General features: G+C 42.4%; 1 protein-coding gene across 1 annotated transcript in view; it reads left to right on the top strand.

Annotated features, from left to right (window-relative positions):
* The window catches only part of LOC149170213 (uncharacterized), an 86,207-nt gene extending 73,727 nt beyond the window's left edge, over positions 1 to 12,480 (top strand). The window contains exons 3-6 of the mRNA XM_089425482.1: positions 6,929 to 8,009; positions 8,282 to 9,067; positions 9,332 to 9,988; positions 10,115 to 12,480. Coding sequence (XP_089281608.1) covers positions 6,929 to 8,009; positions 8,282 to 9,067; positions 9,332 to 9,988; positions 10,115 to 12,480 — 4,890 coding nt within the window. The remainder of the gene's footprint in view (positions 1 to 6,928; positions 8,010 to 8,281; positions 9,068 to 9,331; positions 9,989 to 10,114) is intronic.
* The last annotated feature ends 1,531 nt before the right edge of the window (positions 12,481 to 14,011 follow it).

Raw genomic sequence — 14,011 nt, 5'->3', positions numbered from 1 at the left:
TATATTGAAGAAGCGCATATACAAAAGATATGCACATATACGGAAGTTGTGGTTAAAAGAAAGATATATGCATATATGAAATTTGTGCATATCTTCTGTATATGCGCGTAGCTCCTATGCATGTGCAACTTCCGTATATATGCATATGCATCAACCTCCATATGCACATATCTTCAGTGCCTACACTGAAGTACATATATGGGAAAAGCACATATAGAGAAGACATGCGTATATGTGGAAGTTGTGCATATATGGAAGACATGGGCATATAAGAAACCTACGCATATATATAGAGGTTGGTGTTTTTCATAACTTCTATATATGCACATATCTTCCATATATGCACAACTTCCATATATATGCAGATCTTCTGTATATGCACAACTTTCGTATATGTGCATATCTTCTATATATGTGTAACTTTTGTATGCACATACCTTCTTTATATGTTCAACTTTCGTATATTTGTATACACAAAAGTTGTGCGCATACAAAAGATATGCTCATATATGGAAGTTATGTATATAAAGAAGATGAAGTTGTGCATCGGTATGTGCATATACAGAAGATATGTGCATGTACAGAAGATATGTGAATATATGAAAGTTATGCATATACAAAATATATACGCATATATGGAAGTTGCACATATACGAAAGATATGTGCATATATGGAAAATATGCTCATATACAGAAGTTGTGCATGTAGAAAGATGTGCATATATGGAAGTTGCACAAATTTTATATATGTGCATCTTTTGTATCGCATATCTTCCACATATGCACATTTTTTGTATATACACATATCTTTTGTATGTGCACTTATACAAAAGATATGTGCATATATAGAAAAAACACATATACGAAAAACATGTGCATATTATATGGAAATTGTACATATATAGAAGACATGCACATATACGAAAGATGTGCATATGCAACTCATATCTTCCATATATGTGTATATCTTCTGTATATGCACATATACCAAAGAAGCACATAAACGGAAGATATGCACATATATGGAAGTTGTGTATATATGGAAGATATGCACATATACGAAATTTGTGCATATATGGACATGCACATATCTTCTGTGTATGTGCATATATCTTGTATATGTGCAACTTATGTATATAATTATATCTTTCATATATGCATATACGAACCCTACGCATATATAGAGGTTGGAGTTCTGCATAGCTTCTGTATATGCGCATATCTTCCGTATATGCACAACTTTCGTATATGTGCATATCTTCTGTATATGCGCAACTTTTGTGCATGTACGAAAGATGTGCATATATGGAAGTCGCACAACTTTTATATATGTGCATCTTTTGTATCACATATCTTACATATATTCACAACTTATGTATATGCGCATATCTTCTATATATGCATATATGGAAGAAATACATATACAAAAGATATGTGCATATACAAAAGAAACACATATACAAAATACATGTACATATTATACAGAATTTTTTCATATATAGAAGACATGCACATATACAAAAAATGTGCATATGCAACTCATATCTTCCATATATGCATATATCTTATGTATATGCACATATCTTTCATATATGTGCAACTTTCGTATATGCACATATGCAGAAGTTGCGCATATATAGAAGTAGTGCGCAAATTCCATAGTATGCATATATGGAAACCTTCATATATGCATATCTTTCATATATGCACAACTTCTATATATGTGCATATATTTTGTATATGCGCAACTTTCGTTTCCTTTGTATATGTCTATCAATTTCCTCTATCTTGAGCCCATCTAGTCCAAATTTTTAACTTAGAGGCTTTGATACCACTTTATAACACTCTCTCCCACTCCCTTGGATAACCCAGGTTGAATGGGTGTTACTTTGCCCAAACTCAACCTCCATGATCTCATCATGGATGTGGGGTTATATAATTTCTTCTTTTCCCAAAATCATCAAAATTAACTTTGGGCCATACCATCATATTCAGCGTGTTGAGAGTTTTCCGATTATACAAAATTTATCTAAATCTCGTGCCTGGATCAAAAATTATGCATACTTAATTTTTTTCCATTAAACCTTTGCCATAGTTGCAAGGAAGTTCCCTATGAAACCCTTGACTAGCATATGCAGTGTTGCAACATCACTTCCTTCCCCCACCATCGATCTCGCCATGTCACCATGATATCGTGCCTCCATGTGCCACCCTATTGACGTTGTTGAAAAGTGTGCAACAAGAAATGCTTGTTGAGAGTGCAACAAGATGATGGAGCTTAGTGAAAAGAGTCGCCTTCACTAAGTGGGCCCGCAGGCTATTTTTGGCGCAAGTCTATTTTTAGACTATGTCTATTTTTAGACATATGGATCATGTCTATGGATTGCAGGTTGTTGTTTATGGATGATTGGTCAAGTTGGGAAAAATAGATGGACTTCTATTTTTGATGAAAGTGTGAGTGATCACAGTGTGAGTGATCAAAGTCTATTTTTAGACTGGCTGTCAAAAATAGAAAAGTCAAATATTATTGTCTCATAATAATATTTGGACTATAAACTTGATCTTATTCTCTTGGAGCACTTCAGGATGAGCTACGGATGTGGTACATGCAGATCCCAGAGGGAAATACATGGTTACCTATGGGATGACTAATATTTGCATGCAGGACTTCAGTTAGAACTCAAGTGAGTTGAGTTTAGTGGACTAGAGGTGCAGTTGATGGAGTTGTGTTCAGTTTAGCTTTGTTAAACTGGTTGTGTTTAGTCTAACTGATCAATAGACTAGAGATGAGTTGGGTGAATTAGTTATTAATTAATTCACAAGTTATTAACTCATAATACAACTATAGAATACATCAGTTAACTTAGTTGCATGTCAGTGCATGTTCAGTTCAACAGGGACAGGTGGTAGAGAATCAGATTGCTATCAGTTGTGACTATAGTTGTGCACCAGATCTTGCACAATCAAGGGATTGAGTATGCCAATGAGTTTGCTCACGTATTTGCCCAGTATTGTATCCTTTTCTCACGTCCAACAAAGTGTGAGTGATTATTTTGAGGTGAAATACGAGTTTGGGAAGCCATTCTCATCAGTTCTTGAGGAGGTATTGAGCTGGAGAGGCAGGCAAGCAGTGGAATAGATTTGGAGATCAGATCTGAGCTGTATTGTGTGTAACAGGTGGAGCTGGTACTGGATTTCTTGTGATAAGCATTGTAATTTGTAATGTTACATGATTCAATCAATATAATATACAGATAGTGTGGGGTTTTTAGCGAGATGCTTTCCCCGGGATACATATTGTGTTAATGAGTTTGATTGATGCTTCTATGTGTGCCTGTGAATGTTTCTGCTTCTGTAAATTGATGATCAGCGTAGAGGAGATTATGTATTATACATGTTCCGCTTATAATTGTATGATCAGGATAATCTCTGTGAATATGTGTTAAATTATTCAAAATTTCTACATGGTATCGGAGCGAGCTGATTTGTAGAAGAAGTTCTACATGATATTAGTGTTGTACTGATCATCAGATCTATTATTCAGGAAGTGTTTACATTTTATTTCTTCAGGCAGAGTCTGTAATCGGGCCAAGTAGCCTCTGGATTCATCCTTCTTTTGGAAGGTGAGATATCCAGTAAAAGCCCAGACAGTCAATCTCTGTACAAGAAATACTTTGTTCTCACGAATTCTAGATCAGAAGCGGTTGAGTTTTGAGCTGGTGGAATTCGAATTTAATTCCAAAGCAAGAGTGAAACTCAAAAACATTCAGTGTGAGAATGGAGACAGTATGCCCCAGTACCTCACGAAGTTCACCCAATGCCGGGATGATTTGGGAAGTGTGGGGGTGACTGTCGGATGGGGATGGTGAGTCTAGGACTCCTTGACCTTCCTAAGAGTTGGCATAGCTACCAGGACTCAGTGAATGGAAGGGAGAAACTGCCAAATTGGGAACGACTATGGTCGGATTTGATGCAGGAGGAGATTAGACGGCACACCAGAGACAGTTCTTCATCCATGCAGGATGAGGAGAACTGTGCCTTAGCGAGTAAGGTGAAGAAGGGGAAGGAGAAGGTTTCTCTTTCCGAATCTTGTTCTTCCAGTGATGGGAAGAAGGTTGACAAGTCGAAGGTGAGATGCTTTCATTGTCATGAGATTGGTTCACGGGTCAGGAACCTGTATGCTCTTGAGGTTCAAGATGCATGCAAAGCCTTGAGCAGCGAGGCAACTGATGGAGACTTGGTGGTTGAGAGGGAGCGTATATTACCTCTCAACATGCAGAGCCAGAAGAAGTCTCAGACGATTGTGGAGGAGCCACGATTGGTGCAGCAGCTTCAGGAGGTTGTGGAGGAGCCACAACAGGGGAAGCTGAGAGGAGATCAAGTAGAGACATCTACTCATCTAGAGACCTCCATTAGGGGGAAACTTCGAGCCAGGTGGGCTGAGGGATCGCATGCAGCCATACCTCCAGGTAGGAGGTGGGGTGATGTGGATTGATTGTCCCAAGGAGGAGGGGCAGGATCCTTGAGGTACCCAACCTCTTGGATGAGACCTTGCTACGGGATCCCCAGATGTGTAGTAGCAGGAACTGACTGATTGGGTAGAGACAGATGCAGATGGAGCGGCAGAGAGAGCGACAGTGCAGGGAATCCCAGGATAGCGCATAGCTAGCAGGCTGCAGCAATGCGAGAGGCACAAGTGTTTTGCACAGTGCTAGGTGGCACAGAGAGGTGTGCAATGGTGCGAGATGCATGGAGATGTTGCAGTAGCGCAGATGTCAAAGAGGGAGCACTTGTCAGCAGCAGGTAGAGCTTCAGCATCAGAGGGTGTTTCTATCCCAACAGGGAGGTCAGTTGGGAGGTGCAGTGCGGATGCAATGCTGGGAGATAGAACCAGCAGCAACACGGATGCAGTCAGAGATCAAAGTGACAGAGGCTAGAGCAGTCAGATACTGAAGAGCACAGAGATGCAGAGTTTCAGTCGACAGAGGCAATAGCAGTCAGAGACTTTGATGACAGAGCAAGTGGACCAGCCAGATGTGTTGCATGGAGAACATTCCAGAGTTACAGGATCGGGTTTGAGAGGAAGCCTTTCTTGTTGAGAGGGAGTGTTGAAAAGTGTGCAACAAGAAATGCTTGTTGAGAGTGCAACAAGATGATGGAGCTTAGTGAAAAGAGTCGCCTTCACTAAGTGGGCCCGCAGGCTATTTTTGGCGCAAGTCTATTTTTAGACTATGTCTATTTTTAGACATATGGATCATATCTATGGATTGCAAGTTGCTATTTATGGATGATTGGTCAAGTTGGGAAAAATAGATGGACTTCTATTTTTTTATGAAAGTGTGAGTGATCAAAGTCTATTTTTAGACTGCTGTCAAAAATAGAAAAGTCAAATATTATTGTCTCATAATAATATTTGGACTATAAACTTGATCTTATTCTCTTGGAGCACTTCAGGATGAGCTACGGATGTGGTACATGCAGATCCCAGAGGGAAATATGTGGTTACCTATGGGATGACTAATATTTGCATGCAGGACTTCAGTTAGAACTCAAGTGAGTTGAGTTTAGTGGACTAGAGGTGCAGTTGATGGAGTTGTGTTCAGTTTAGCTTTGTTAAACTGGTTGTATTTAGTCTAACTAATCAATAGACTAGAGATAAGTTGGGTGAATTAGTTATTAATTAATTCACAAGTTATTAACTCATAATACAACTATAGAATACATTAGTTAACTCAGTTGCATGTCAGTGCATGTTCAGTTCAACAGGGACAGGTGGTAGAGAATCAGATTGCTATCAGTTGTGACTATAGTTGTGCACCAGATCTTGCACAATCAAGGGATTGAGTATGCCAATGAGTTTGCTCGCGTATTTTCCCAGTATTGTAGCCTTTTCTCACGTCCAACAAAGTGTGAGTGATTATTTTGAGGTGAAATACGAGTTTGGGAAGCCATTCTCATCAGTTCTTGAGCAGGTATTGAGCTGGAGAGGCAGGCAAGCAGTGGAATATATTTGGAGATCAGATCTGAGCTGTATTGTGTGTAACAGGTGGAGCTGGCACTGGATTGCTTGTGATAAGCATTGTACTTTGTAATGTTACATGATTCAATCAATATAATATACAGATAGTGTGGGGTTTTTAGCGAGATGCTTTCCCCGGGATACATACTGTGTTAATGAGTTTGATTGATGCTTCTATTTGTGCCTGTGAATGTTTCTGCTTCTGTAAATTGATGATCAACGTAGAGGAGATTATGTATTATACATGTTCCGCTTATAATTGTATGATCAGGATAATCTTTGTGAATATGTGTTAAATTGCCATGTCACCATGACACCGTGCCTCCATGTGCCACCCTATTGGCGTGCCATGTCACTCTACCCTCCTCCACCTGAGAGAGAACACTAGGATCCATAGCGCTCTACTCCACTTCTTGTTTCTTCTCTTTCAACCTTTTTTGCATCCTCACTGTCTGCATTTCTCTTTCTTGCACCATTTTTTATCTATTTGTCTCCCCTGTGTTTCCACCGCATACTACTTTTCTAGCATGTTGTTTTGTGGCATGTTGACCAGAGCCACCTCTCCCTTAAAAGTGGGACTTTGAATCCAAGTCTACTCTCGATCCAATCATCTTTTACAATTCTTATTGATTTACATCAATTTACATGACTATGTACAAAACAATATTTACAAGAGGGTGAAAAGGGGGATGTTACAGTTAAAGTTTCATGGACTATTGTGATTGGAATTTAAAAGTAATAAACAATTTGTATTTCACGTGCAAAAGCGACGGTAAGAAATATGACATAACAGAACTGCGAGCCTCGGCTTCCGCGAGATCCGCTCTTTGCGCGCTCTAAAACCTGGGGCTCTGTCCTCTCTCTGCGGGCCTGCCTGCAGTAGACCTGGTTCTGATCTGAGATTGTCAGTCGATTCTCTGGCTAGGGTTTGGCCGTTGCTGCGTGGCTGCCCCTGTGGCGGCCGGCATCAGGCCAGATCATATGGAGACGCAGGGCCAACCCTCGGATCCGCCCTCTGATCCTGCCTTTGATGCTTTCAATCAGCTCCTGGTCGGCTTGCCTCCGAAGAAAAGAAGTGATGCTTCAAAATTCGTTAAGAAACTCGATGAAATTCCTGAGATCTCTTTGCCTCCGGAGACCCCCATTCAAGTAGCTTTGTCTCTGGCGGATCGTGGACTTATTGGCCAATTCACGGGACTTTGGCCCTCTCCGAAAACTACTGAGCAATGGGTTAATAGGAATTGGGCACCTCTGATCAATCAAAGTGTTACCTCATACTTTCTGGGGCGAGGGTATTTTCTTTTCGAATTCACCTCCAAAGAAGACAAAGATCTGATCTTTCAAAATGGGTCGTATTTCATGGGTCCTCAGGGACTCTACCTGAACAAATGGACTCTGGACTTTGACCCGGCGGTCGATGTTCCCAAGGCTGTTCCGGTGTGGGTTCGTCTCCCAAATCTGCCAGTTCATTGTTGGAACTGGGACTCCTTGAAACACATTGGCAACTCCCTCGGGAAATTCATAGATCGGGCAAGCAACAAGGATCAGTACGATTGTGCCAGGATTTGTGTAGAGGTAGATCTAGAGGTGGGTCTACCAGAGGCAATCAAAATCAAAGTCGGCAGCTGGTCTCATGTGCAGATCTTGGATTATGAACAGCTGCCATTCAAATGCAGGAAATGTCACGTTTATGGGCATTTCGCCAGAAACTGTCCGACCAATGCAGAGCCAGAGAAAGGGAATGAAGAGGGCTGGAACCAAGTCAAGCGAGCAAGAGCCAACCACAAGGGGCAGAAACAGGGTGGACCCACTGGCAAAGGCAATCTCCAGGCTAATGTCCAGCGTCCCCCTTCCAAAAAGGCGCAAGAAAACAAATTCGACCCTCTAAGCCAGCCGACAAAAGACACACCGGAGGTAGAAACCGAAAAACCAGTCACTTCAAGTAAAGGCACTCCTCCAGCTTCCCCCAAAGAAGTTGAAAATCCCAAAGGCATGGCCTTAGAGGATGAGGAAGAAGAGCAGGAAACTAATGAGTCAGAAGAAGAAGGAGAAATAGGAGAGTCCCAAACCTCGGTAAGAGGCCGTAAAACAGACAAAGAAAAAAGAGAGCAGCAGACCTACAAAGACAAGCTACAGGGCAGCCAGCCAACTCTGGAAAAACTGCTAGCCTCAAAGCCCAAGATGTTGAAAAATCAACCCCAAGGCTCCAAGGGAGCCCACCAGAAATATAAATAATGAAGGTCATCTCCTGGAATTGCAAAGGTATGGGGAGTAAAGTTAAGGAAGAAGCCATAAGAAACCTAATAAGAACAGAAGCTCCAGACATACTTCTCGTCCAGGAGACCAAGCTGGAAGACAAATTCTTCCTACAAGCAAGAAAAAATCTGTGGTCCAAAAGTGAAGCAAGAGCAATCTCAACCATGGGTGCCTTGGGAGGGATTGGTACACTATGGAACTCCAATAAATATGCAGTCATATTTGAAGTGAGAAAAACTCACCGGTTGCTGCTAAAAATGCAGAATCTAGACACAAAGGAAACCTTCAGCCTCTTCAATGTATATTCTCCAGTTAATATCCGGGAGAAAAAGGATTGTTGGGACTCTATAAGACGACAGGCAGACTTGACAAATCTAGAAAATACAATCATTGCTGGAGACCTCAACCTCACTCTACATTCGACTGAAAAAAGGGGAGGAAGTGCAGTCCGAGACCCGGCAAGAGAATGGGCAGAGGATCTTTTGCAAGATTGGGACTTGCTGGACATCAAGCCCTCATCCGATAAGTTCTCTTGGTCTAACAAAAGAGTAGGTCCTAGTCACATTGCTGCCATGCTAGATAGATTTTTCATTCAAATCTCTTTCATGTTACTTGGTTTAGAACCCAGAATGCACATTCTTGCTAGCAGCGTCTCGGATCATAAGCCTGTAAAGCTAGAGCTCCTTGCCCATCTAGATCTGGGCCCTATCCCCTTTCGATTTAGTCCCCTTTGGGTTAAGGAGCCTCTTTTCATGCAAACAGTCAAAGATTGTTGGAGCCAGCCTGTCAAAGGTTCACCCTTCTTCATCTGGGAGGAAAAGCTCAGAAGGGTTAAAGGAGTTCTGAAACGCTGGGCCAAAACCCTGTCCAATCCTGCAACAGAAAGGAAAGCCATCAAAGCCTCTCTTGCCTCTCATCAAATCCACATGGAGAGCGCTACAGTCACAGAGGAGATGATAGATCAAGAAACTCAGCTGCAACAGAGCTACCATAAGGCTTGCTTAGCTGAAGAAGAATACTGGAGATTAAAATCTCGAAACCTTTGGCTCAAAGCAGGGGACAGGAACACGGGTTTCTTTCACAAGCAAGCCCAGGCCAGGAAATGCTTTAACACTATTTCTGAGATCAAGGAAGATAATGACACGCACAAGGAATTCGCAGACATTAAGAAAGCAGCCTTCTCTCATTTCCAAAACTTGTACAGTGATGATCAGGAGTCACTCCAACACCAAGAGCTGCTAGACATTATCCCTCAAGCAATCTCTCCTCGTATGAACAGGATTCTAGAGGCCAAAATCACTAAAGAGGAAGTTAAAAAGGCCCTCTTTGACATGGATCCGGACAAGGCCCCGGGGCCAGATGGCTTCTCCACCAGGTTCCTCCAAGTCTGTTGGCCGATTGTTGAAAAGGACCTTCTCAAAATGATACAAAAGTCTCAAAATACACAGAAAATAGGAGGCAACACAAACTCCGCTTTCTTAGCTCTCATACCAAAGGAAAAAGGCGCCAACAACTTTAGCAGATTCCGCCCGATCTCATTATGCAACACTGGGTACAAATTAATCACCAAGGTCATTGCAAATAGACTGAAGCCCATTCTGCCTAGAATAATTCCGGAAAATCAAGGAGGCTTCATCCAGGGAAGGCAGATCATGGACAATTTCACTCTCGTTCAAGAGGCAATACATTCAAGTCTTCTCCGAAAGGAACAAGGTATGGTGATCAAACTCGATTTAGCAAATGCCTTTGATCGAGTAAATCATAGATTTCTTTTAAAAGTCATGTGCAAGTTTGGTTTTGGAGAAAATTTCATAAAATGGATCTGGGCATGCATCTCAGAGCCATGGATTGCCCCTCTTGTAAATGGAAGAGCCACTGAATTTTTCAAAGCCTCGAGAGGACTTAGGCAGGGATGCCCCCTTTCCCCTCTGCTTTTTGTCATCCAAGCCTCTGTCTTCAGCTTTCTGTTAGACAAAAAGATGCAAGATCAAGAAATTAATGGACTGTGTATTGCTAGAGGGGTCAAAAGCATAAACCATGCCTTATTTGCGGATGACACTCTGCTGTTAGGCAATGCCACCCTTTCCTCAGCCTCTAAGTTTAAAGTTGTTCTGGATGATTTCAGTGAGGCCTCAGGCAGCGCTGTTAACAAGAATAAATGTCATATCTTCAGCTGGAACACCTCGCCCAGGATTCTCTCTGCCATATCTAGATGTCTGGGCTTTGCAGCCTCCTCCTCCTGGACCTCATTCAAATATTTGGGCCTCCCTGTTTTTCATAAGAGACTTACAATCAAAGACTGGCACCCTCAGCTTGAAAAATTCAAGTCTAGGATCCAAACCTGGGGCTACCGCTGGCTCAACGTTGCTGGCAAGTCTGTCCTTATAAAATCCGTGCTCTCCAGCCTCCCCTTATTCCAATTTGCTGGACTTCTCGCCCCGGTAACCATTCTAAACAAAATGGATGAGTTCATGCGCAGGTTCTTCTGGAAGGGCGGAAAACAGAACGAAAAGAAAATTCCTCTCATCAGCTGGGAAACTATCTCCAAGCCGTTGTGGGAAGGTGGATTGAATTTTAAAAATATATGTCAGCAGAATGTGGCTATGGCAGCAAAGACTATCTGGAGGATCATTGCGCCCAAGCCTGGATGGGCCCAGCTGGCTCTATGGAAAAAATATTTCAGAGGACCTCGTTTAAGCTGTCTAGAGAATGTGATCCAATTGCAGAACTCGCCTTTTCTCAAGTTGTATGCAAAAGCAGCCCCATTAATCAAAACGCACTCCTACTGGATCCCTGGAAACGGCAGAAAGATCAACATATGGACTGACAAAATAATGAATATGGATCCAATCGAAGATAGAACATCCATCAGAGAACTGTGTTACTGGATGGACAGAGAAGGGTTGTGCACACTGTGGGATATCTCTCTATGGTGCGACTCGGTATGGGCAGGCTGGAAACGCATTGAGGTGCCGGTCCAACTGCGCAGTGAATGGTCCACGCTGCTAGAACACCTTCACGGCCTGGCACCCACGCAAATGAGGAAAAAGGATTTGAAAGGCTGGGGATCGAATGACAGAGGATACACTGTTTCCATGGGTTATATTAAGCTAAACGAGAGGCCTTACGTTCCCCCTGACCCAGCACCTTGGCAAGGAGTCTGGCGCATTCCCTCATGGCCCAAGATCGATTTCTTTGCTTGGCAACTCTGTCATGGACGAATTCTAACGTATGACATCTTGCAAAGGAAAGGATTTCACGGGCCATCCATATGCTCGTTGTGCAAAGAAAATGCAGAAACAGCTGTCCACTTAATTCTTGAATGCAAGTTCTCCAAGCAAATCTGGCTCTCCTTCACTCACAATCTGAATCCCAACTTCCTGATGCCTTGTTCCACTGTTGAGTTGTTCTCCAATTGGGCAGTCAGATACCCCGGTCCATCTCCTAAAAATCAGGTAATTAAAACAGCATGGGCCATTCTTCCAAAGATTATTTGCTGGCAGATTTGGCTTGAACGCAATAGAAGAATTTTCAGAAGCACTAACCAGAACAGCAAGGCCTTAGAAATCAAAATTAAATGCCATATAAAGGAGTGCTTGACTGATATTAAAGACGATACTAATCTCAGCCAACAGGACATTACTTGGGGTTCACTCCTCGACTTGCAATTCCAACCAGCAGTCAGAAACGCCCTCCCTATTAAAGACTGGCAAATAAGAAAATCTGAAGCTGACTTTCAAGACTGGCTCAAATCGCATTCAAGGCACTCTCTCTTCTTTGATGGGGCAGCAAAGGGAAATCCGGGCAAAGCTGGTGCAGGAGGTGTTATTGTAAATCCATATGGGGAAAAAACCCATTCCTTCGCTTGGGGGCTTGGACATACATCCAGCATTCAAGCTGAGGCTCTGGCCCTCTTTCAAGGCCTCAAGTTCCTCAAAGATTTAAATATTGATGAAGCTAATGTAATCGGTGACTCCCAGATCATTATAAATGCAATGATATCTAACTCCCCAGTGTTGGACCTCAAGCTAGCAAGACTGATATCTAGAATCAAGGGCCTTGGAAAAGACTTTCAGAAGCTAAACTACTTCCATGTGTTGAGAGCTCTTAATAAAGAGGCGGACATTGAAGCCAACAAAGCTGCCCTCCTCTCAGCAGGGATCAAGCAGAAAGATGAAGAAGAATCATGGGACCCCATCCCTTAATCTGATTGCTGCCATGTTTTACTGTTTGCTCTTAAAGAAATTTGTTTGTATCTCCAAGTGGGGGAAAATTTCAGAAATCGAAAATATAGACCCTATATCAAGGAAGAAGTCTACAAGATTTAGAGGCATGCTCACTCATAGAAGTGAGATGCACCAGGACACAGAAGTCCTCTATGTAATCAGCTTTTCGGCATTCAGGCCAAGAGGAATATAAATACCCCATAACCGTTTCTGTAAAAAAAAAAAAAAAAAAAAAAACAATTTGTATTTCAAAGTAATAAATAATGCTTATATCAAACTGAATATTCCAACCACCTATTTTTAAGATTAGATAGTGAATGTATGTATAAAAGATAACACTTTGTTGAATTTTGATACTAAGTTATTAGAGATATGCAATTTGGGTTTAAAAGTAATAAAAAAATTGGATTTAAAAGTAATGAAAAATTCTCCTAAAAAATCATAATTCAAATCCAGATAGTGTAGAGTATGCAAACTTTTATATCAAATTGTTATGTGGATAAATTACCTTTTCTCACAAACAACCATAGCTTTAAAATTGAATTATTATTTTTATTAACATAATTTTAAAGTTAATAAAATAAATGGTTTCAATTTAAATAGCATTTATGAATTCATGGTATGATATACTTTATAATAATATGTCAACTTAATCTTAATAAAAGAACATAATGGAGGAACCGGGATCGGCTCTGCAACATAGGCTAATGGAACCCTATTGACAGGGGTTCACAGGTCGTTCTACGGCCCTGTAAGCCCCCACTCACCCGTACTCCCCACTGTACCTTGTTTTTCCGTGCCGGTTTCTTTTTCCTTCTCGACCCGCGGCTCCTTATAACTTTTTCACCCTCGCTCCCCCGTTATTTTTACCCTAGGTTTTCACCTGGCTTCCTGCACTCTTAGCTCATCGGAACGGCGCCCTTACTTACCTGATCCGCCGACAGCTTACGGGGGCGGTCGTTTTCTTTTCTTCCTGCGAGAGCGACCTGTGTTTACAGCCGTTCCACCTGCATAACCATAACGGTCTCCCCCGCTGTCGGTGCCGACCCTAAGCGGTTACCAGGTTTCGAGGCGGGCACTAGCAGGCGGTTACCAGGTTTCCGAGGTGGGCACTAGCAGCTGTCGACATGGACTCAGAAGAGGTGGATTATTCGGATTCCCCGCTGGCGGAAAGCTCCATCTGGCGTTCCACGTTCACATCATCTGGGGGTCTGCACAGTGGAAATATGTCTGCCAGCCTTGAGAATCTCTCTCCATCTATCGACCCGTCTCTCCCCTCTTCCCTTTTCCCTGGCGAGCCCTCCTCCTGGAACTCTTTTGTTGTTCCTTCCCCGGCTTCTCTCGGCTTCCTTGCGGACTGTTTACAGTCCTCCCCGAACGGCGTCGCCCCCCAACTGTCGGTTTTACCCTCCCTTTCCCATTTCCCTGCAAATCCCGTGGAGATCCCTACTCACCCCGTGGAAAACCCTCCCCTTTCTGACCCTAACCCTCCCTCGGTCCCTCCCGTCCC

The sequence above is a fragment of the Pinus tabuliformis genome, chromosome 4_2 (assembly GCF_031772625.1).
Source record: "Pinus tabuliformis cultivar Carrire ecotype Pingquan chromosome 4_2, CPIR1, whole genome shotgun sequence".
Classification (NCBI taxonomy): domain Eukaryota; kingdom Viridiplantae; phylum Streptophyta; class Pinopsida; order Pinales; family Pinaceae; genus Pinus; species Pinus tabuliformis.
This window is presented reverse-complemented; position numbering and strand designations above follow the sequence as displayed.